The sequence below is a fragment of the Carcharodon carcharias genome, chromosome 2 (assembly GCF_017639515.1).
Source record: "Carcharodon carcharias isolate sCarCar2 chromosome 2, sCarCar2.pri, whole genome shotgun sequence".
NCBI classification, from domain to species: Eukaryota; Metazoa; Chordata; class Chondrichthyes; order Lamniformes; family Lamnidae; genus Carcharodon; species Carcharodon carcharias.
The window spans coordinates 213,918,012-213,942,654 of NC_054468.1; the positions used below are offsets into that span (position 1 = coordinate 213,918,012).

The window sequence follows — 24,643 nt, forward strand, 5'->3', positions numbered from 1 at the left end:
GTGCTGGGGCCTCAACTTCTACAATTTATATCAGTGGTTTAGATGAGGGAAGCAAAGGCATGGTAGCTAGGTTTGCAGATGACACAAACATAGGTAGGAAAGTATGCTGTGAAGAGGACATGAAGTTGCAGACGGATATAGATAGGCTGAGTGAGTGGGCAAAAAATCTGGCAGATGGAGTATAATATGGGTAAATGTGAGGTTGTTCACTTTGGCAGAAAGAATAAGAAAGCAGAGCATTAATTAAACAGAGAATGGCTGCAGAATTCCGAGTGTGTGAGAGTGAGTGAGAGGGGGGATATGAGAGTGTGCGTGTGATGGGGGGATGTGAGAGTATGTGATGGGGGGGATGTGAGAGTGTGTGTCTGAGGGGGGTATGTGAGAGTGTGTGTCTGAGGGGGGTATGTGAGAGTGTGTGTCTGAGGGGGGTATGTGAGAGTGTGTGTGTGAGGGGGGGATGTGTGTGTGTGAGGGGGGGATGTGTGTGTGTGAGGGGGGGATGTGTGTGTGTGAGGGGGGGATGTGTGTGTGTGAGGGGGGGATGTGTGTGTGTGAGGGGGGGATGTGTGTGTGTGAGGGGGGGATGTGTGTGTGTGAGGGGGGGATGTGTGTGTGTGAGGGGGGGATGTGTGTGTGTGAGGGGGGGATGTGTGTGTGTGAGGGGGGGATGTGTGTGTGTGAGGGGGGGATGTGTGTGTGTGAGGGGGGGATGTGTGTGTGTGAGGGGGGGATGTGTGTGTGTGAGGGGGGGATGTGTGTGTGTGAGGGGGGGATGTGTGTGTGTGAGGGGGGGATGTGTGTGTGTGAGGGGGGGATGTGTGTGTGTGAGGGGGGGATGTGTGTGTGTGAGGGGGGGATGTGTGTGTGTGAGGGGGGGATGTGTGTGTGTGAGGGGGGGATGTGTGTGTGTGAGGGGGGGATGTGTGTGTGTGAGGGGGGGATGTGTGTGTGTGAGGGGGGGATGTGTGTGTGTGAGGGGGGGATGTGTGTGTGTGAGGGGGGGATGTGTGTGTGTGTGAGGGGGGGATGTGTGTGTGTGTGAGGGGGGGATGTGTGTGTGTGTGAGGGGGGGATGTGTGTGTGTGTGAGGGGGGGATGTGTGTGTGTGTGAGGGGGGGATGTGTGTGTGTGAGGGGGGGATGTGTGTGTGTGTGAGGGGGGGATGTGTGTGTGTGAGGGGGGGATGTGTGTGTGTGAGGGGGGGGATGTGTGTGTGTGAGGGGGGGGATGTGTGTGTGTGAGGGGGGGGATGTGTGTGTGTGAGGGGGGGGATGTGTGTGTGTGAGGGGGGGATGTGTGTGTGTGAGGGGGGGATGTGTGTGTGTGAGGGGGGGATGTGTGTGTGTGTGTGTGTGAGGGGGGGATGTGTGTGTGTGTGTGTGTGAGGGGGGGATGTGTGTGTGTGTGAGGGGGGGATGTGTGTGTGTGTGTGAGGGGGGGATGTGTGTGTGTGTGAGGGGGGGATGTGTGTGTGTGTGAGGGGGGGATGTGTGTGTGTGTGAGGGGGGGATGTGTGTGTGTGTGAGGGGGGGATGTGTGTGTGTGTGTGTGAGGAGAGGATGTGTGTGTGTGTGTGTGAGGAGGGGATGTGTGTGTGTGTGTGAGGGGGGATGTGTGTGTGTGTGTGAGGGGGGGATGTGTGTGTGTGTGAGGGGGGATGTGTGTGTGTGTGTGAGGGGGGGATGTGTGTGTGTGTGAGGGGGGGATGTGTGTGTGTGTGAGGGGGGGATGTGTGTGTGTGTGTGTGTGAGGGGGGGATGTGTGTGTGTGTGTGTGAGGGGGGGATGTGTGTGTGTGTGTGTGAGGGGGGGATGTGTGTGTGTGTGTGTGTGAGGGAGGGATGTGTGTGTGTGTGTGTGTGAGGGGGGGATGTGTGTGTGTGTGTGTGTGTGTGTGTGTGTGTGTGAGGGGGGGAATGTGTGTGTGTGTGTGTGTGTGAGGGGGGGATGTGTGTGTGTGTGTGTGAGGGGGGGATGTGTGTGTGTGTGTGTGTGTGTGAGGGGGGGATGTGTGTGTGTGAGGGGGGGATGTGTGTGTGTGAGGGGGGGATGTGTGTGTGTGAGGGGGGGATGTGTGTGTGTGAGGGGGGGGGTTTGTGTGTGTGAGGGGGGGATGTGTGTGTGTGAGGGGGGGGGATGTGTGTGTGTGAGGGGGGGATGTGTGTGTGTGTGTGTGTGTGTGTGAGGGGGGGATGTGTGTGTGTGTGTGTGTGTGTGTGTGTGTGTGAGGGGGGGATGTGTGTGTGTGTGAGGGGGGGATGTGTGTGTGTGTGAGGGGGGGATGTGTGTGTGTGTGAGGGGGGGATGTGTGTGTGTGTGAGGGGGGGATGTGTGTGTGTGTGTGTGAGGGGGGGATGTGTGTGTGTGTGTGTGTGAGGGGGGGTGTGAGAGCGTGTGTGTGAGGGGGGGGTGTGAGAGCGTGTGTGTGAGGGGGGGATGTGAGAGTGTGTGTGTGTGAGGGGGGGATGTGGGAGTGTGTGTGTGTGAGGGGGGGATGTGGGAGTGTGTGTGTGTGAGGGGGGGATGTGTGTGTGTGTGAGGGGGGGATGTGTGTGTGTGTGAGGGGGTATGTGTGTGTGTGTGTGTGTGAGGGGGTATGTGTGTGTGTGTGTGTGTGAGGGGGTATGTGTGTGTGTGTGTGTGTGAGGGGGTGGATGTGTGTGTGTGAGGGGAGGATGTGAGTGTGAGTGAGGGGAGGATGTGAGTGTGAGTGAGGGGAGGATGTGAGTGTGAGTGAGGGGAGGATGTGTGTGTGTGTGAGGGGGGGATGTGTGTGTGTGTGAGGGGGGGATGTGTGTGTGTGTGAGGGGGGGATGTGTGTGTGTGTGAGGGGGGGATGTGTGTGTGTGTGAGGGGGGGATGTGTGTGTGTGTGAGGGGGGGATGTGTGTGTGTGTGAGGGGGGGATGTGTGTGTGTGTGAGGGGAGGATGTGTGTGTGTGTGTGTGTGAGGGGAGGATGTGTGTGTGTGAGTGAGTGAGGGGAGGATGTGTGTGTGTGAGTGAGTGAGGGGAGGATGTGTGTGTGTGAGTGAGTGAGGGGAGGATGTGTGTGTGTGTGTGTGTGAGGGGGGGATGTGTGTGTGTGTGTGAGGGGGGGATGTGTGTGTGTGTGTGTGTGTGTGAGGGGGGGATGTGTGTGTGTGTGTGTGTGTGTGTGAGGGGGGGATGTGTGTGTGTGTGTGTGTGTGAGGGGGGATGTGTGTGTGTGTGTGTGTGAGGGGGGGATGTGTGTGTGTGTGTGTGTGAGGGGGGGATGTGTGTGTGTGTGTGTGTGTGAGGGGGGGATGTGTGTGTGTGTGTGTGTGTGAGGGGGGGATGTGTGTGTGTGTGTGAGGGTGGGGTGTGTGTGTGTGTGTGAGGGGGGGATGTGTGTGTGTGTGTGTGTGTGTGTGAGGGGGGGATGTGTGTGTGTGAGGGGGGATGTGTGTGTGTGTGTGTGTGTGTGAGGAGGGAGCTGTGTGTGTGTGTGTGTGTGTGTGTGAGGAGGGAGATGTGTGTGTGTGTGTGTGTGTGTGTGTGTGAGGAGGGAGATGTGTGTGTGTGTGTGTGTGAGGAGGGAGATGTGTGTGTGTGTGTGTGTGTGAGGAGGGAGATGTGTGTGTGTGAGGGGGGGATGTGTGTGTGTGAGGGGGGGATGTGTGTGTGTGAGGGGGGGATGTGTGTGTGTGAGGGGGGGATGTGTGTGTGTGAGGGGGGGATGTGTGTGTGTGAGGGGGGGGATGTGTGTGTGTGAGGGGGGGATGTGTGTGTGTGTGTGTGTGTGAGGGGGGGATGTGTGTGTGTGTGTGTGTGAGGGGGGGATGTGTGTGTGTGAGGGGGGGATGTGTGTGTGTGAGGGGGGGATGTGTGTGTGTGAGGGGGGGATGTGTGTGTGTGAGGGGGGGATGTGTGTGTGTGAGGGGGGGATGTGTGTGTGTGAGGGGGGGATGTGTGTGTGTGAGGGGGGGATGTGTGTGTGTGAGGGGGGGATGTGTGTGTGTGAGGGGGGGATGTGTGTGTGTGAGGGGGGGATGTGTGTGTGTGAGGGGGGGATGTGTGTGTGTGAGGGGGGGATGTGTGTGTGTGAGGGGGGGATGTGTGTGTGTGAGGGGGGGATGTGTGTGTGTGAGGGGGGGATGTGTGTGTGTGAGGGGGGGATGTGTGTGTGTGAGGGGGGGATGTGTGTGTGTGAGGGGGGGGATGTGTGTGTGTGAGGGGGGGATGTGTGTGTGTGTGTGTGAGGGGGGGATGTGTGTGTGTGTGTGAGGGGGGGATGTGTGTGTGTGTGTGTGAGGGGGGGATGTGTGTGTGTGTGTGAGGGGGGGATGTGTGTGTGTGTGTGTGAGGGGGGGATGTGTGTGTGTGTGTGTGAGGGGGGGATGTGTGTGTGTGTGTGAGGAGGGAGCTGTGTGTGTGTGTGTGTGTGTGAGGAGGGAGATGTGTGTGTGTGTGTGTGTGTGAGGAGGGAGATGTGTGTGTGTGTGTGTGTGTGAGGGGGGGATGTGTGTGTGTGTGTGAGGGGGATGTGTGTGTGTGTGTGTGTGAGGGGGGGATGTGTGTGTGTGTGTGTGTGGGGGGGATGTGTGTGTGTGTGTGTGTGAGGGGGGGATGTGTGTGTGTGTGTGTGAGGGGGGGATGTGTGTGTGTGTGTGTGAGGGGGGGATGTGTGTGTGTGTGAGGGGGGGATGTGTGTGTGTGTGTGAGGGGGATGTGTGTGTGTGTGTGTGTGTGAGGGGGGGATGTGTGTGTGTGTGAGGGGGGGATGTGTGTGTGTGTGAGGGGGGGATGTGTGTGTGTGTGAGGGGGGGATGTGTGTGTGTGTGAGGGGGGGATGTGTGTGTGTGTGTGTGTGTGTGTGTGTGTGTGAGGGGGGGATGTGAGAGCGTGTGTGTGAGGGGGGGATGTGAGATTGTGTGTGTGTGAGGGGGGGATGTGAGATTGTGTGTGTGTGAGGGGGGGATGTGAGAGTGTGTGTGTGAGGGGGGGATGTGAGAGTGTGTGTGTGAGGGGGGGGATGTGAGAGCGTGTGTGTGAGGGGGGGTGTGAGAGTGTGTGTGTGAGGGGGGGTGTGAGAGCGTGTGTGTGAGGGGGGGATGTGAGATTGTGTGTGTGTGAGGGGGGATGTGAGATTGTGTGTGTGTGAGGGGGGGATGTGAGAGTGTGTGTGTGAGGGGGGGATGTGAGAGTGTGTGTGTGTGAGGGGGGGATGTGAGAGTGTGTGTGTGTGAGGGGGGGATGTGAGAGTGTGTGTGTGTGAGGGGGGGATGTGAGTGTGTGTGTGTGTGAGGGGGGGATGTGAGTGTGTGTGTGTGTGAGGGGGGGATGTGAGAGTGTGTGTGTGTGAGGGGGGGATGTGAGAGTGTGTGTGTGAGGGGGGGATGTGAGAATGTGTGTGTGAGGGGGGATGTGAGGGTGTGTGTGTGAGGGGGGGATGTGAGGGTGTGTGTGTGTGTGAGGGGGGGATGTGAGGGTGTGTGTGTGTGTGAGGGGGGGATGTGAGGGTGTGTGTGTGTGTGAGGGGGGGATGTGAGTGTGTGTGTGTGTGAGGGGGGGATGTGAGAGTGTGTGTGTGTGAGGGGGGGATGTGAGTGTGTGTGTGTGTGAGGGGGGGATGTGAGTGTGTGTGTGTGTGAGGGGGGGATGTGAGAGTGTGTGTGTGTGAGGGGGGGATGTGAGAGTGTGTGTGAGGGGGGGATGTGAGAGTGTGTGTGTGTGAGGGGGGGATGTGAGAGTGTGTGTGTGTGAGGGGGGGATGTGAGAGTGTGTGTGTGTGAGGGGGGGATGTGAGTGTGTGTGTGTGTGAGGGGGGGATGTGAGTGTGTGTGTGTGTGAGGGGGGGATGTGAGAGTGTGTGTGTGTGAGGGGGGGATGTGAGAGTGTGTGTGTGAGGGGGGGATGTGAGAATGTGTGTGTGAGGGGGGATGTGAGGGTGTGTGTGTGAGGGGGGGATGTGAGGGTGTGTGTGTGTGTGAGGGGGGGATGTGAGGGTGTGTGTGTGTGTGAGGGGGGGATGTGAGGGTGTGTGTGTGTGTGAGGGGGGGATGTGAGTGTGTGTGTGTGAGGGGGGATGTGAGAGTGTGTGTGAGAGGGGGGATGTGAGAGTGTGTGTGTGAGGGGGGGGGGATGTGAGAGTGTGTGTGTTGGGGGGGAATGTGAGAGTGTGTGTGTGTGTGAGGGGGGGATGTGAGTGTGTGTGTGTGTGTGTGTGTGTGTGTGTGAGGGGGGGATGTGAGTGTGTGTGTGTGAGGGGGGGGGTGTGTGTGTGTGTGGGGGGATGTGAGAGTGTGTGTGAGAGGGGGGGATGTTAGAGTGTGTGTGAGGGGGGGATGTGAGAGTGTGTGTGTGTGAGGGGGGGATGTTAGAGTGTGTGTGAGGGGGGGATGTGAGAGTGTGTGTGTGTGAGGGGGGGATGTGAGAGTGTGTGTGTGTGAGGGGGGGATGTGAGAATGTGCGTGTGAGGGGGGGATGTGAGGGTGTGTGCGTGTGAGGGGGGGATGTGAGGGTGTGTGCGTGTGAGGGGCGGATGTGAGGGTGTGTGCGTGTGAGGGGCGGGTGTGAGGGGGGATGTGAGAGTGTGTGTGTGAGGGGGGGTGGTGAGAGTGTGTGTGCGTGAGGGGGGGTGGTGAGAGTGTGTGTGCGTGAGGGGGGGTGGTGAGAGTGTGTGTGCGTGAGGGGGGGGTGGTGAGAGTGTGTGTGCTTGAGGGGGGGGTGGTGAGAGTGTGTGTGTATGAGGGGGGGTGGTGAGAGTGTGTGTGTGTGAGGGGGGGTGGTGAGAGTGTGTGTGTGTGAGGGGGGGGGTGGTGTGAGAGTGTGTGTGTGTGTGTGAGGGGGGGTGGTGAGAGAGTGTGTGTGGGGGAGGGGATGTGAGAGAGTGTGTTGGGGGGGGATGTGAGAGTGTGTGTCGAGAGAGGAGGGGATGTGCAAGGACAGAGAAAGAGATTGAGGGGTGTGTGTGTGTGTGGGCGCAGTGTATGTCCATAAGTCTGTCCTAGTATCCTCGTATCAGGGTTCTCATTCACTCTCACCTGCACACATCATCATGCACTCATCCACTCTGACAGTGGGTGAGGCTGAGTGAGCAAACACACACACACACACACTCACTCTCACTCTGTTATTACTCGTTGTACTTTTGCTCCGCGTAGTGTTTTCATGTTTTATTTTGAAATTCATGTTTAATGTGCCAAAGTTTATCCTTTTGAAATTTGCTCATTGGCCCTTTGAGTGACAAAAATTTTGAAATGTGCCCCCCCAACCCCAACCAATGCAAAAAGTTTGGCCAAGTCTGACATATAGAGCCTCGGTGAGACTGCGCCTGAGTATTATGTGCAGTATTGGTCTCCTTACCCAAGGAAAGATATACTTGCCATAGAGGAAATGCAGCACAGGTTCACTAAATTAATTCCTGGGTTGGAGGGATTGTTCTATGGGGACAGCTTAAATAGACAGGGCCTTTATTCTTTGGAGTGTAGAAGAATGACAGGCGATCTCATTCAAACGTACCAAATTCTTACAGGGCTCAACAGGGTAGATGCAGGAAGGATGGTTCCCTTGTCTGGAGGCTCTAGAACCAAGGGACATAATCTCAGAATAAGGGATACAGGAATGGTGCAGGAAAATGGTGTTGAAGTGGAAAATCAGCCATGACCTCACTGAATGGCGGAGCAGGCTCGAAGGGCTGAATTGTCTACTCCTATTTCGTATGGACTTTCATCTGTTTGAAACTTTTTTTCTTTTCCCTAGATCACAAAACGGTTCTTTGCAGCACTGCCTGATGGGAAGATTCAGCAGAGGTTGCTGGGAGTGCTATTCGACCTGCTTGTGCAATGCAAAAACCCAGTCTGTGCACAGACGATAAGCAGTCTTTTCAAGGGAGTGAGTAACGGCAGCTTTGACTATGGGGTGTTTTTGGGCTTCAACAAATTGAAGCTTATGTGACTAATTTTTCTTCAGGCTTGATTGGGACCACAATGAAGAGAACGAGCAAGGTTGCCTATTTCAAAATGTACCCATGTGAATAAGTGGCTGGTTCTGTATGCATTATAATACTGCAAATCTTAAGTTTTCATCTTGTAATGTTGATGCTGACTGAACGCCTGATGAATGACATTTCTTAATTGTGCTAGACTTAATTCCTCTGCCTATCCTGGTATATTTTTGTCATAACTTAATTCTGAGAATATTACTCCTTGAGAAAATCAGTAATTCATATATTGCTCAAGATTCTCTCCACATTAGGAAACTAAAATATTTTTGATCAGACCATTAATCAAATGTATTTCTGATTTGAAAGCCACAACTTAAATCCTCTGCTCAGAGGATTAAACATGGTACCAGTGATTAGAGTGCAAATCTTTATTTAAAAGAGAAAGTTTGCTTATATAATCAAACTGTATGGATTCAGGTTGATAGCCCAAGCATTGTCAAATCTCATATTCTGGAGACGTAGTTAGAATGAAACCATGCCTCAGTGCTCAAGGCTGTGAAGTCCCACATCATGACCCTAGGATCAGTGCAGATAAGGTCTTTTATCTTTTAGGTTAAGGAAGGATTTCTGTGTGCTTCTCCTGTGGCGTCACAGTAATATAACTTCTGCGTGGGTGTGAAATATCTGCCAAAGAAACAACGAGCCTGTTTGACCACGGAAATAAATAGGATTGGAAAGACAGCTCCTATTAAAATTGCTGTGTTGTGTTTTTTTTAGTATGCAGGCTGGTTCTTGGCTCATTAATCTCGCTGTTAACCCTCTGATGAAGATCACATTTAAAACATTTACTGGACACCTGAACTGTCACTATTATTTTGTTTCCATAATTGAGGATAGATATATAGATTACCAAGAGTTTCTTGTAGTTGTTAGTCATTCTCTAACCATCAAATAGTGAAAAGATTTTAATTATTTTATTCTTACCTTATTGTATGGCCTAATGAATATCTCCAAAATACTGAAAAAGGGTACAGTAAAGAGCAAACCTTTGCATGGTTGTTAATGGTTTGTAGCAGTGCCCAATGTATCTGTTTTTAGATTAGTCAAAGTGACTACAGTGAGTTTTCTGCACAGGATGGAAGGGCTATTTGATCCAAACTTATACCTTTTAATTTTGATTGGGCATTGCAGATTGAAACAAGAATGTACTTCATTTTCTCAGTACCAATTTTCATATGCCGAATGTTGCTTTGGCTGGCATGTTTGTGAATCTTCCTCTTGTTTAACCATGGGAACAAGGCCATCAGCACACGAGGGTCATCAGCCTACTGCTGATGTTTTTCCTACTTGGATACTGTGCTGTTGGCTTCCATATGGGCTCTTGATACAAGAGTAATGATTTAACACTTAATCAAACTCTCCCACAGACAAATAGATGTTCTTAACTGAACTATTGTTTCGGAAGGATTTGGATTTATATATACTGAGGATGTCTCAATGCACTTCACATCCAATTAAGTGCTTTGGAAGTGTAGCCACTGCTGTAATGTAGGCTGTTAAAGCTGTCAATTTGCACACAGCAGTAAAGTAATGACAAAGCAATTTGTTTTAATGGTGTTGGTTAGGGTATAATTGTTGATCAGGACAGTGGGAAAACTCTCCTGCACTACTTTGAGCAGTGTCGTAGGATCTTTTATGACCACCTTAGAGAAAAGATTGAGTCATATCATGGATCACCTGAATGAGTTTTGGCACCTTTTAAATTGCATATTTTGATAGGGTTAAAGATAACCTTCAGGGATCTGTAATTTTTATTTGTTTGTGTGGTTCAGATTGTAGTTGATGCTGAACAAATTGCCCAGGAACTAGGACCTTTGGAAAAATCTCAAAGCCGTGCAACCGTTCAGCAGACCAGGAGGCAGAAAATGCAACAGCAGAGGTATGTTGTTTCCAGACCCAAGTTCGTTGTTGGTGTCAGCATTTTCCACTATATACTGCATTGAAATTATTCTTTAGGGAATCATATTGCTAGAACTATTGTTTAACTGAAATTGTTGGACTTTAATTTCTACTCTATTTCTCCATGGTATTTAACATTGAGAACACAATGTAAGACATAGGAGCAGAAAGAAGCGGTATGGACCTTTGAGCCTGCTCTGCCATTCAGTAAGATCATGGCTGAATTTCTACATCAACTCTATTTTCTCATCCTATCCCATATCCCTTGACTCCCTTAGGGTTTAAGAATCTATCAGTCTCAGCCTTGAATATTCTTAGTGATTGAACATCCACAGCTCTTTAGGGTAGAGAACTCCAAAGATTCACAATCCTCTGAGTGAAGAATTTCTCCTTATTTCAGTCTTAAATGGCTAACCTCCTATCCTGAGTCCTGTCTATCCCTCCCCCACCACCCCCTAACCCACAACTCAGTTCTGGGCCCTCAAGCCAGGGGGAAAAATTCTCAGCATCTACCCTGCAAATTCGAGGAATTTTATATGTTTGTGAGATCACTTCTCATTCTTATAAACTGCAGAGAAGAAAGGCGTATTCTCTTTGTGGAATGCAGCCCTCTCATGAAGATATTATTAAATATTTCTGCAGGAGTTGCTTGATTTTGTGTTAGTCTGAAATCTTCTGTTTGAAAGATACAAATACAACAATGATCATTGAGCTGACCTCGCATAGTAACAACAGATTACTTTGTGAGGTCTGTTTGCTTAATATGGCCCTAGTTGTTAACCCAGAGAAGTGATCTCCATGCTTGAATTAATGATATAAACACCATCACTTTAATGGGCTTTGTCAGATTTGGTCTTCATACGTTCGGTATTTGAAGGTTTTTTCAGAGCTACCCTTTAAATATGACTGTCATTGTTTTATGTTCTATCTGATTCTTTTTTTTAAGGAAAATCCAAGATTTGCAGAATACAGAGACTGATTCTTTAACCGGCAGTATTAACTGGCAGAGAGTTACACTCATCATGGAATTATTGCAACATAAGAAGAAACTCAGAAGTCCCCAGATTCTGGTTCCCACCCTCTTCAACCTTCTGTCCAGGTACTAGAACTGAGCACATCGACGATTTTGCCTTGTTAACGGAACTGGAAGATCCGATGGACAACCGCCCCCCCCCCCCCACCCGCCCAAGTGCTCAGTGAGCCGCCTTCAGCTATCGTGCTGTCTGAGGTGCTTTACTTCTCCTGGACAGACCAGGGGAGGAAATTCATCAGGGTTCCTGTATCAGATTACAGCCCTCTGACTGCACGTGAGCAGGTCATTGCTGAATGGGTTAATCACAGAGTACTGTTTCAGATTCTGCACAACATTAAAAAGTGGGAATACGCACAAGTTAGTAAAAGACAAGTTAAAGCCATGGTCTTCTGGGTGCAGTATCTCTGGAATCGAGAGGTTTCTCAGGGATTAGTAGACTTTTTCAGAAGGATGGGCTAGGTGGGTCAAATAACCTTGCCCATCTGTACTTATTTTTGTGATCTTCAGGAAATGATAGGACATTTTGAAAAGGAAAAGCTGAAATCAAAATCATTAAGGTATAAACTCACTTTCTAACTGTCCTTAGATTTTGCATAGAGTATGCAAAAGATATTATGGGGAGAAATAAAATTAATTGCATGCTGCAACAGAGTGATGGGTTCCTGGTGATTATAGAACCTGAGAGGTATAAGATGAGGCGAGAGAATGAGGCTCTATCACTTACACTCTCCCTGCATGATTAGTTTTAATTGGCAAAAGTAGTGATTCAAGAAGGAGCTGGCTGCCTGCCCACTGCCAGCAGATGGATTAGGAGCACTGCCTGGTTTTCTTGAGCCATTGAATGTTTTCTGTCCCGTGCAGGATTTGAGATTTCAATGTTTCAAGCCTGGTTTCATTTCTTGTGACCCTCTGCCTCCTTTCCTTTCTTTGAACTGCTTTAATTTAAATTCTTTTAATGCTAACGTGGGCGAGACACTGTCATTCCTGCCTACAGCTACTTGGAGTCCCACTGAGCAGGAAATAAATGATAGTGTAGTTTCACACTGCCGCCCAGAGGTCAGAAATTGGTGCTGCAACAGTTTGATCATTTTAATTTTCGTATATGTTATATCCCTTCTCAAGAATAACATCCCACAGCAGCATAGAAAAATACATACTTAACTTTTAAAAGGCTGACTAGTCATACCCATAGGTTTACGGTAATAAAAAGAGAAAATGCTGAAAATGCTCATCAGATCAGGCAGCATCTATAGAGAGGGAACAGAGTTAATATTTCAGTTGATGACCTTTCATCAGAACACAACTATGTTTTTCTTATTCCACAGATGCTGACTGACCTGATCAGCGTTTTCTATATTTTCTGCTTTAATTTTAGATCTCAAGCATTAGCAATATTTTGCTTGTGTTATAAATTTACAACGACTGCAGAAGTCAAATTTAATTTTACATGGTATTCCGCAACTGTTAGCGTGGCTTGGGATTGTATTATGTGTTTCTATTAATTTTTGCATGAAAGTGGAATGTCGGTTTTTTGGGCTACAATTAAGGGAGTTCTACAGGAGAAATAACAGTTAATCATTGTCATGACACAGGTGCCTGGATCCATCATTGTCTGAGGAGGGCAGCCTGGAATACACAAAGCAGCTGGTCCTAAACTGTTTACTGAACCTCTGTCAAAAACTATCACCAGAAGGCACCAGGATCAGCAAAGGTGTGAAGGATAAAACAGTTTTTCTGCACCGCATTTTTATTCTGGTACTCATTGTAGATTAAATCAATCGTGGTTTCAAGTGAATACAATCTGGAGTCAAAATAACTTGCACTTACAAAGCTGTCTTCTTTGCCTTTAACTAAAACCATGCAAGCTTCTGCATGCAAATTTAAGGTGTTGTGGGAGAGCTGGAAGCAGAGTATATGGGGAAATTTAAATAACCTGGACAAAAGCTAGTATTAGTCACTGGTTACATTTGATCAGCTGGAAACCCATCACCAGGAATATGGTATTCAAGCTAACTCATTGAAGAGTCCACATGAGTATAGTTTCTGCTTGTCTGCAATATAGAATGCATGCTCTTTCAGTAATGGAGAGACCCAGAGAATTTGGGTTTCAGTTGGTAAGAGGCCCATGTGAGCGAATGCTGTAAGGTAATACTGGAGTTTAACCATCTAAAGCAGCATGGCTTATCAGCACAGGGCACTTGTTAACCTTCCTTTTCTTTGTCCAGCTAAGGCCACCCAACCTGTTGGGTCATTGTCCTCCAAGGTTATCTGGAGCCCTTGGGAGAACCACTACACCTAGAACCAGGTCAGCTCTTTCAGGTCCCACCATTAAACCAATCTGGTTGGTAACTTTTCAGCGGCATCCTACGGTATTCAGAACTCAGCTTGTTCAGGTACCATTACCTGGTCTGCCACAAAGGATTGGCTGTATTCCAGCCTCCTGTTGCCAGGTGTGTCATGTGGTGCACTTTTGCTGATGGCTGAAGAAACCAATCTGTGAAAGGCAGGTTCTACCATGAATGTCACATATGAAGTGGTTATCTGGTGTCATTGTGAATTGTTTACAATGTTGGTACCCGTTCCCAACCACTGATCGTCAGGGTGGCGCACGCCAGCCCGCAAGTAATGTCACCACAAAGTGGTGAGAACACAGGCCTCATAAGCCAGCGTCTCGGTCCTAAGATTCAACTTGGTGTTATTCCATACACCTTTTGAGAGTCGGCCAAAGATGGTAGCTGCTTTCCCTATGTGTGTATCGAGTTCTGCACAAAGAGAGAGATCACCACCATGGACCTATGGTAACAGTATTAGCTAACCACTTCCAGAATAGAAATGCTATTCACACATTCTGCTTTCTTACCTTTATGCCACTATCAGTACCTTCTTCAGCCCTTACCACTACCATTAACACTCCCTTTGTCTTGTGTCCATGATATCTTTGTTAATCTTTCTTTAGCTCCTACCTATCGCTGACCTTCTATCCTGCTTTACCTGCTCCACCTCCCTTACACAATATAAATTCCATCACTTTCTACTTCTCTTTAGCTCTGAAGAAGTCATACAGACTTGAAACATTAACTCTGTTTCTTTCTGCACAGATGCTGTCAGGCTTGCTAAGTTTTTCCAGCATTTTCTGTTTTTATTTCAGAAATGTAACACCCTGTCCCATACCACAGTTTTTTTGATGCATTGTTGTAAGGGGGAACAAGTCACAGTAATTTCTCTTTCATTCATGTAAACTGAAGTTGCCTAGCAGAGATCCTACTCAGGCAGGGGAGACAAAGGAATCTCCAGGTTGGTGCTACAATTTGTAGTATCCATCGTCTAGGCGGGGGAGGCATTAAGCCAGGCTCCTGATCAGAGGATTGCTTGTGATACCCTTTCTGTTAGAAGTCTTTGCATGGTCACAGTTTGCTTCCACATTGAAGAATAGCCACAGACATGGTGTTGGAGCCGAAGGAGAGAAAATTGATCATGAAAATTTATTTTATGATTTTTCAGGCTTGGGGAAATGGCCTTTGTTTTGTAAATATTTCCCATCATTTTCTAAATGTGATATGCTACTGATAACTTGCACAAAAAGCTAAGCAGGTGGTTTCATTTTCAACTTTGATTTTATAGATGTCCTTGATGAAGAGAAGTTTAACGTGGAGCTAATTGTTCAATGCGTCAGAGCTTCTAATATGCCTCAGACACATCATCATGCTTTACTGCTCCTGGGTGCTGCTGCTGGAATGTTCCCTGTAAGTGCAACCTGTCCTAACTGTGGGGAGGGGTTGGGGGGCTTTGGGCCTGGTCAGGTGATATTTTCAAAGGCTTTTTGAATCATTTGGAATAATTATTGCCTGCCAGCAGATATCCTGTGATGGGGCTCATGGTGAGTCAGAGATTTTATAAGAACAAGGTCCTCATGCTATGTTAAATAAACACAGTGTACTTCTAAAGGATATTATTATGGATACTGATTTACCAACTTTCAAGGCAGGCTTAGGCTCTGGAGTACTAGGATGGCATCTTAGGTGCAACAGCATCGTGAGATGGACTGGAGCACAGGGGAGGGGTCAAAGGGTTTGGTGAACACCAGAGAGGAACGCTGTAGGGCCTGTACTTTGTCTTGTGTGCGCACTTCTACTCCAACCTACATGGATTTTAAAGTGCAGGTGTGCATATGTCCATCATTAAACTCTCGTGTTATTTTAGTTGTACTTTGTAAACTCTCTTTTTCTCTCCCTTAAAGTACTTATGTGCTCCATTTTCCAATTATAACCTTTAGCACTGCTGTGAAAAGACAAGTGCGTTAATGCATTCGTTACTCAGTATTTCTGATCCTCCTTGACCGTTTTTTTGTCTTGTTTCTAAGTGCACAGATCTCTTTTATTACTGCAGTATTAACCACATTTTGGCATTTGCTTAATTTTTGTTTGCATTTATTTTGTAGGACAAGGTTCTTCATAATATCATGCCCATTTTTACCTTCATGGGTGCCAATGTGATGCGACTAGATGACAGCTACAGTTTCCAAGTGATAAACAAGACAGTACAGACCGTAATCCCAGCACTTATTCGAGTAAGTCATGGTAATTTTTTTTAATGTTAATGAAAAAAAAAATCTCCCGATGCCTGAGGGAGTGAGGATGGGATTAGCAATGGCAGCCATAGCCACTATGACAAAGTTAATGTTCACTGTCCAAGCTCACTTGAGCAAGGTAAGTGTTGTTGATGAGTGAACCCCTAGCCCCAGATATAGTCAGCATCATCAGAGGAGCAAGGAGAAATTTATAACAAAGATTTAATTTGATTTAGTTGGAATCATACTTAGCACAAAGGAAGATGGTTGTTGGAGGTCAGTCATCTCTGTCCCAGGACATCGCTGCAGGAATCCTAGTGCCAACGATCTTCAGTTGCTTCATCAGTGCGCCTTCCCTCCATCGAGGGGGGGATGTTCGTGGATGACTGCATGATGTTCGCACTATTTGCAACCGCTTCAGATACTGAAGCAGTCCGTGTCCATATGGAGCAAGACCTGGACAATATTCAGGCTTGGGCTGATAAGTGGCGAGTAACATTCACGCCATACAAGTGCCAGGCAATGACCATCTCCAATAAGAGAGAATCTAACCACTTCCTCATGACATTGATTGGCATTGCCATTGCTGAATTTCCTACTATCAACGTCCTGGGGATTGCCATTGACGAGAAACTGAACTGAACCTTTTTTTTATTCAGTCAGGGGATGTGGGCTTCACCAGCATTTATTGCCCATCCTTAATTGCCCTTGAACCGCTGCAGTGCATGTGGTGTAGATACACCCATACTGCTGTTAGGGATGGAGTTCCAGGATTTTGACCCAGCGACAGTGAAGGAACGGTGATATATTTTCAAGTCAGGGTGATGAGTGGCTTCGAGGGTAACTTCCAAGTGGTGGTGTTCCCGTGTATCTGCTGCCAAATGTCCTTCTGGCTGGTAGTGGTCGTGGGTTTGGAAGGTGCTGTCTGAGGAACCTTGGTGAGTTTCTGCAGTGCATCTGTTGTTATTGTGCATCGGTGGTGGAGGCAGTCAATGTTGGTGTATGGGGTGCCAATCAAGCGGGCTGCTTTGTCCTGGATGGTGTCGAGTTTATTGAGTGTTGGAGCTGCACTCATCCAGGCAAGTGGTTGAGCATTCTATCACATTTTCGACTTGTGCCTTGTAGATTGTGGACAGGCTTTGGGGAATCAAGAGGTGAGTTACTCGCCGCAGGATTCTGAGCCTCTGACCTGCTCTTGTAGCCACAGTATTTATATGGCTAGTCCAGTTCAGATTCTGGTTAATGGTAACCCCAAGGATGTTGATAGTGGGCGATTCCGAGATGGTAATGCCATTGAATGTCGAGAAGTAATGGTTAGATTCTCTCTTATTGGAGATGGTCATTGCCTGGCACTTGTGTGGCGCCACTTGTCAGCCCAAGCCTGGATATTGTCCGGGTCTTGCTGCATTTGGACATGGACTGCTTCAGTATCTGAGGAGTCGCAAATGGTGCTGAACATTGTGCAATCATCAGCGAACACCCCACTTCTGACCTTATGATGGAAGGAAGGTCATTGATGAAGCAGCTGAAGATGGTAGAGCCTAAGACACTACCCTGAAGAACTCCTGCAGTGATGTACTGGAGTTGAGATGACTGACATCCAACAATCACATCCATCTTCCTTTGTGCTAGATATTACTCCAACCAGCAGAGTTTTCCCCTGATTCCCATTGACTCCAGTTTTGCTAGAGCTCCTTGGTGCCACACTCGGTCAATTGCAACCTTGATGTCAAGAGCAGTCACTCTCACCTCACCTCGGGAGTTCAGCTCTTTTGTCCATGTTTGAACCAGGGCTGTAACAAGGTCAGGAGCTGAGTGCCCCTGGTAGAATCAAAACTGAGCGTCAGTGAGCAGATTATTGCTGAGCAATTGCAGCTTGATAGCACTGTTGAGACCCCTTCCATCACTTTACAGATCATCGTGAGTAGACTGATAGGGCGGTAATTGGCTGGGTTGGATTTGTCCTCCTTTTTCTGTACAGGACATACCTGGGCAATTTTCCATATTGTGGGGTAGATGCCAGTGTTGTAACTACTGGAACAGCTTGGCTAGGGGTGCGGCATGTTTCTGGAGCACAAGTCTTCAATACTATTGTCGGAATATTGTCAGGGCCCATAACCTTTGCAGTTTCCAGTGCCTTCAGCCATTTCTTGACATCACGTGGAGTGAATTGAATTGGCTGAAGACTGGCATCTGTGATGCTGCGGACCTCTGGAGGAGGCCGAGATGGATCATCCGCTTGGCACTTCTGGCTGATGAATGTTGCAAGTGCTTCAGCCTTATCTTTTGCACTGACATGCTGGGTCTGAGCTACCCCATTATTGAGGATGGGGATATTTGTGGACTTCCCTCCTCCAGTGAGTTGTTTAATTGTCCACCACTATTCATGGCTGGATGTGGCAGGACTGCAGAGCTTAGATCTGATCCATTGGTTGTGGAATAGCTTAGCTCTGTCACTTGCTGCAGATGCTGTTTGGCAGCTTCACCAGGTTGACACCTCATTTTTAGGTATGCCAGGTGCTGCTCCTGGCATGCCCTCCTGCATTGAACCAGGGTTGATCCCCTGGCTTGATGGTAATGGTAGAGTGGGGGATATGCTAGGCCATGAGGTTACAGATTGTGGTTGAATACAATTCTGCTGCTGCTGATGGCCCACAGCGCCTCATGGATGACATGTCTTGAGTTGCTAAATCTGTTTGAAATCAACCCCATTTGGCAAGATCACTGGGTGGGGACATGACTGAGCTCAACTGTGGTGTCCTCTGCTAATAGATAGCCCATGTTCTCGGCTTACGTGCAAATAATGCTCATGTGGGAGAAAAGCCAGAAAGTAATTTGTACCTGTAGGGCTGTTTTCCCATATGGAAGTCAGTGTCTTCAGAGAAAAATATAAATAATGAGCTGTCTGTCAACCAGCACTGTAGGTAAACTCAAGAGGGTGACAGAGCCCCATTCCTATGTAGGTACCTACTTGTTCAAAGCCACTAAAGGTGCATTATAACTACTTTACAATGTAGTAGTCTCTGGTGGCAATGATTCATCATTTTGTGAACAGTTGCCCTTGCACACTTAGTTACACTGGCATGTTGAGTAGAAATGGAAAAGTTAGAAAATCATTTTGGAGTAATATGCATTGTGTTACATTTGCTTTCGCTCTTGCATAGTTGTTGTTTGTTGAGCTTATGTACTTCTGAAATTTGCAGCCCAGGGTTCACCTCGTTCCATAGTTATTCAAACTGCAAGTGGTTGGAAGTAGCTCCTTGAAACCATTTTATGTCTTGCAAAAGCTATCTTTACAGTTCAAGGTAGACCATTAAAATAATACATTTTACAGCAGAAACTGCCACTTCGATGTGACTTCCAGATAAGGATGTTAAAATTTTGTGCAGAGTTTTACTTACTTTAACATGATTTGAATCCATGGGGGAATGGGTGGGATGGCACTTTTTTTTAAAAAAAAAGACCAAAGTTGCAAATCAAGATTGACGATCACAGTTCGCTGCACTGCTCGTAAATATGATGGTTCTTCTCTTCCTTTTGTGATTTTTGACCATTTTGCCTCTTATTTATATTGGTGTTTTGCAGGCGGATGATGAAGGTTCTGCAGAAACCAAACAGAATGTGGAAGATGTTGTTAGAAAAATCATCCACGTGTTTGTGGATGCCATGCCACATGTGCCTGAGCACAGGCGAGTACCCATCCTTGCACAGCTCATTAGCACAGTGAGTGCGGAGCGCTTCCTTTGGACCCTCCTGTTGCTTCTTTTTGAGCAGCACGTGACCAAGACCACTTCTGCAGCAAGCAATGGTGAAAAGGTAAAACCCCTGTATTTTAGAATAGATAGCTAAAAGTAGGAATCACTCTGCACTTGCCTGCGAAAGAACAAATTGCTTGTTCAATGGTTCGGAAATAAGAATGATTGGGTGAGAAAAGAGTACAAGAGATTGAGATGAGTCATAAAGGTTTTTAGGCCATTTGTTTTTTTTTTCCTGTATCTAAAATTCCTTGTATATTAAATGTGATTAATGTTGCTTATTGTACTATTTAAAGTATTGTGGAGATTACATCTGATATTTATTGGCCAATTTTTTTTTTCAAATTTAATTACTGCTTAATTTTTTTCTTTAATTAAAAATGATTACTTGATGGAAAAGTCACTAACGGTGAGTTGGTCTTTGCCGTTATTATGCACCACTTTGCAGCTGATGGTAAACAGCACCATTAAGGCTGAGGAACAGTTTTGTGCTGAGAGGCTGTACAAAATCCAGAGAGATGCCAAATGAAAATACATGAATAGGATGAGTGGAGAGAAAAGCGAGGGGGGAAAATGCATAAGACAGTCATGTTCCAATGGTGACTGAGTATAGTTCTTTTTCTCTTTCAGCTGAGGAAAGATTTATCATTTTATCAGATTTTCAGAGGATTGCCTACTATAATCGGCATTTTTCCGTTATGATTCAGTTCTGTACTCCATTGCATCTGCCAACTGAAAATCTGCAACGTTCAACTAGAGAGCAAGCTAAATTGAATATGGGGCTTAAACTTTTAGCCTTCTGGTAATTCCAACTTTCCTTTCCCAGCCCCTAATGGAGAGGCCCTCTCCCAGGAATGGTTGCTATTTAGCATTTCATCTGGAAACCTACAGAATTTAGTCACTAAGAAATATTTGTTTACTTGTACTTAATAACTTTTATTTTGCTGTACTTACAAAATAGAGAAAGAACTACATCTTGACAAAAGAATGTAGTGGCACTCAAGCCGTATCCATTTAGTTTTTAATAGTTGTAATGTTAGATGTTAGAGAGTAATGCATGAAAATTAAGCCTTGTTTAAAGGAAAGAAAGACTTTGCTTGCTCCAAGTTGAAACAGTCATTTCAGGAAAGGGTCATTCACATCTCTTTCTCCCACTCCCCACCCCGGGGCAGTTTGCCCAACTGAATTTCTGTTGTTTAAAGCAGTTACTTATGAATTGGATTTTATTTGCCTCTCCAACAAAGCTGTTTTTTTATTTAATAGGAGGCTGTTTTGGAAAGAGATGTTGAGTTCTGGATTGCTGTTTGCTGCGAATTCAGTGTTCAGGAGCAGCTCCAGAGTTTCATCAATATTTTGCGTTACTTACCCCAGCTCCCAGAAGACAAGGAACAAAGTAAGTACAAAGTGACATGTCGTTGACATCAGATAAACATTCGACATCATTCCACATCATTTCAGCAAAACCTAATTCAGCCTAACTGTAGTTAAATAACGATGGTGTCATTTAAATAGGGAGAAGGCATGTCCCAGGGCAGAACATTCAAAAAGCTGAAGTTCTGTTGGCCTGATAGAATAATGTTTTTTGGTGACCTATCTCCCCAACACTGCCCATTATAAAATCCTTTTGTAAAATAGTCCTGATTTTTATTTTCAACCTAATATATGACTTTGAAGTCTGACTATGCAGCTTCCCTGTACTGATTGCTTAAACTTTTGAGCTGTTCCTGTATGGTTAGCTGCAAATAGTCACTGTTCCCTGTCAGGGTGATTTTGTGTGTCTTTTTTTAACATTGTAACTTGAAAATTCTGCAGATCTCTAAAATTATGAAGAATAAAAACATTGCAGTATTAAAACTAAATTACTAATCTTTATCTCCAGCTAGAGGACTCATTTTGCTTTATGAGTAAAGCAAATTTATTCATTAATACCTAAGAGTGTTCTCTGCTTTATCCACTGTAACGTCAGTAGAAGCACTACAGAAGCCCTGGGGAAAGAGTATTTGAATCAATTTCCCACCATTTACATGGCTGTCCCACTGACGTAATAGTGGACAAGTAGAAAGACACCAGCAGGAGTTCACCCCAGTCTGTTTACATTTGATCTCATTGATTTTTGAATTGCTTTACTGGTTAAGAATGCAATGTAGATCGTTTTATTTAGGGTGGAGTTAATTCAGCTCTTTTGTGGTTTGTATATGTTTTAAAGTGTGTTGCCTCCACACACCATTCTCTATTCAAGGCGGAGGTGACCTAGTGCAGTGAGCTTTATTGCCCAAATGTGTTTTTGTTTCTTTCATGATAATTTTACCTCATTAACGTTTCAGCTTTCTAGTTTTCACCAGTTCAGACATGTTCTGAAAAGCTTCCCAAAAGCTTCTCAGTCTGCCTAACACTAGTGCAGCTATTCTCTCCTGTTACATGCTAATATGATTGATCATTGTTTTGTTGCTAAATTGCCCTAATACCTAGACTTCTAAAATTCCGTGTTAACACATACAGAATTCCTTTTCGAGAAAATGTTTTTGCAAATTGATTTCTTGACCCTTTTACTTAAAAGCAGCCGAAGGACAGGGAATAATGAGGACAACCAGAAGCAAAGCAAGGAACCCGAGTGAAGTGGAACCACTGTTCAACGTAGACACTCACACAGCTAAACAGCTACGGCATTTCAAATTTCTTTCTGTGTCATTCATGGCTCAGATTCTCGCCTCCAATAGCTTTGTTGGAAAGGTAATTTTGGTTCGCTTCTAATTTAAATAATTAGTTGTAAACAATGGTTTGTATATCTTGGATATTTTAGTACTTAATATTGAAGGTGCTTTACTCGATTTGCGGTAGATCACTGTTCATTTCTTACCTCTTCAGCAGACTGGATCCAGTTTATTGTGCAGATCCACTTAATTCCATAGATTTCAGTAAATAGCCTAGCTACCTCCAGGTCCAAACCAAGGCCTGTTTGTACAGAATTCTCCAATCTACCTTGCCATCCCACTGCCAAAAAAAAATTCTCAATTATAAAAAAGATGTCGAAGCACTGGAGAGGGTGCAGGGAAAGTTTACAAGGATGATAACAGAAATGCGCAGGTTACATATTGTTACAGACAGGAGGGGTTTAATTTAAAACGCCCTGATTTTTCCTCTCACCACCTTTCCATAAACAGAAAGATGTTTTTGATTTTCCCCCCCTTATGAGCAGTGGCGTATTTTCCCAACTCTTTCAGTTTTTTTGGAGTGATCCAATCCTCTATTAATAATCCCACAGCAAACTCAAGAGAGGATAAAATCAGAAGGTTAGTTTATTTTACATCCACTCAAAAACGCAGGAAGGGGTTCACAACATAGCCACCGGTTCATTCACACACTACAGGAGGCATGAGGGAAAGGGGGTACAGCGCAAAGACTGCAAAGTAAGAATTATTGTTTCATGTGAGTCCAGAATCAAAAGTCCAATGGTGTATTCCTTCAGGGAGGTTAGCCAGCTGAAACTTATGTGGGGGATTCACTTTTGCAGCAGTGCTGACTTCGATGATGGGAGAAGCATGTCGAGATGAATCAGCCTTGCAGTAGACACTGGTATCAAAGTTCAGATGTTCCAGTAGATATAACTCCCACTTCTTCCCTTTGGTTTGGAAAAAGGATGTATATTCTTGGTCTGTATTCAGATATTTCATCTCTGTTGGCCAGAGCTCTGCTTTAGAAATGTAGTGGGTCATTGTGCATTTCCTTGGAATTTGATTTCTACAGTCACAGGGGGCATTAGTGCCTCTTTAGAGATAATGAGATTCTTGCTGTTTTCTGAAAGCTAGAAATTCCTTTTGTGTGAGCCATAGTGAGTCAAGCTTCAGGCAGTGTAAAGCCTTTGTCCATTTTTTTAAAAAGATAATTCTGTAAAGTAGCCAGGATGATATATATTTTCCTTCATGTCTCCTGGGCATGACAATATCAAGAAAGTTTTGAAAGGCTGTGTCTCTTTTTTCTTGAAAAAAGAAGGCAAGGGGTGACCTAAAAGAAGTTTTTAAAATTATGAAAGGTTTTGATAGAGTGGATACAGAGAGAATGTTCCTACTTGTGAGGAAGAACATAACTAGAGGCCATCAGTATAAGATGGAAACTAAGAAACCCAATAGGGAATTCAGAATAATCTCCTTTACCCAAAGAGTGGTAAGAATGTGGAACTTCCTACCGCAGGGAGTGGTCAAAGTGAATGATGTAGCTGCATTTAAGGGGAAGCTAGGCAACCATATGAGCGAGAAGGGAATGGAGGGTTAGAATGATAGATTTAGATGAGGCTTGTTGGGCTGAATGTCCTGTTTCTGTGCCATATATCCTGCGTAATGCTGTGCAAAGTTGTCAATTATTTATTCCTCAATGCAGCTTCACAACACCTGACCCATTCCCAATTCTACTGTGATGCTTCAGTTCACCATTTATTTTACTTGAAAACAGCAAAATAATGCTCTGGTTTTAATGCTTACTGGAGTACCTTTTCAAGCTAATTCCATTAATGAACAATTTATTTGGGAGTCTCAAAGTGCCTAGTTAGCAACAAGTTTTATTTGTACTGAGTGAAAACTGGAACCACTTCACATTTGTGATAATTAAAAATTAAGAACATGTCACTTGTGAAGCTCCAGATGACTGATTTGGGGACTATGTTGAGTAGTTTGAAAATAAAAACAATTTTGAACAAGCATGTTTACTGTCAAGGGGGAAAGAAACTGGATGGGATTTGGCTGAGGAAGAAGTCTGGATTTTTTTTGAAGTGCATGTTGATTTAAACCAAAGTAACGTTCTAATGAATGGTCATCAACATGTAGCGTTAACTCTGTTTTCCTCTCCACGTTTGCTGCCTGGCTTGCTGAGCATTTCTAGCATTTTCTGTTCTTAATTCAAAATAAGGGGTCCCATGGACGCTAGGGTGGAATAATTTACTAATCTCCTTTTACAGACAGTGCTATCAGTATGGTCTGTTACAGAAAATGGTCTATCTGGGGAAATCATTTGTACTGTCAAGTTTAAAAAAAAAACTGCATTCCTTCAATTGAAACTTGCTAATCACAGTAATTTTTATGGGTACTAAAAGGAGGCCCATTGCTTACATAAGGGAGAAGGGAATAGAGGAATATGGGAGCGGCATATGAAGAAGTAATTTAGACTAGGAGGAAACTTGTGTGGAATATAAGCACCTACATAGTCCACTTGAACCAAATGTCTTCGTTCCATGCTGTGGATTCTTTACACTGTGCTGGAAGACGGCTGGCTTTATAAAATAGTTCCTGTTAAATGTTATGTGTGCTCACTGAATTTCTTTGCTTTTTATATTAGGTTGCAGATTGTAACAATTCTGAAGAGAAAGTTTTGCAGAAGCTTGAACAAAGGTAACCAATTGTCTGTTGCAGTTTATAGTGATTGTTACAAATTTT

At 45.9% G+C, this 24,643-nt stretch overlaps 1 protein-coding gene across 2 annotated transcripts in view; it reads left to right on the forward strand.

The window, feature by feature from the left end:
* heatr1 (HEAT repeat containing 1) overlaps positions 1-24,643 on the forward strand; it is an 86,747-nt gene that overhangs the window by 43,556 nt on the left and 18,548 nt on the right. Inside the window, exons 24-33 of one of the 2 annotated variants that reach the window (XM_041212301.1) lie at positions 7,723-7,854; positions 9,739-9,845; positions 10,812-10,964; positions 12,491-12,609; positions 14,520-14,641; positions 15,337-15,465; positions 19,051-19,281; positions 20,484-20,613; positions 21,778-21,950; positions 24,546-24,598. In XM_041212301.1, coding sequence (XP_041068235.1) covers positions 7,723-7,854; positions 9,739-9,845; positions 10,812-10,964; positions 12,491-12,609; positions 14,520-14,641; positions 15,337-15,465; positions 19,051-19,281; positions 20,484-20,613; positions 21,778-21,950; positions 24,546-24,598 — 1,349 coding nt within the window. The remainder of the gene's footprint in view (positions 1-7,722; positions 7,855-9,738; positions 9,846-10,811; positions 10,965-12,490; positions 12,610-14,519; positions 14,642-15,336; positions 15,466-19,050; positions 19,282-20,483; positions 20,614-21,777; positions 21,951-24,545; positions 24,599-24,643) is intronic. The other variant, XM_041212304.1, reaches the window with a different exon arrangement.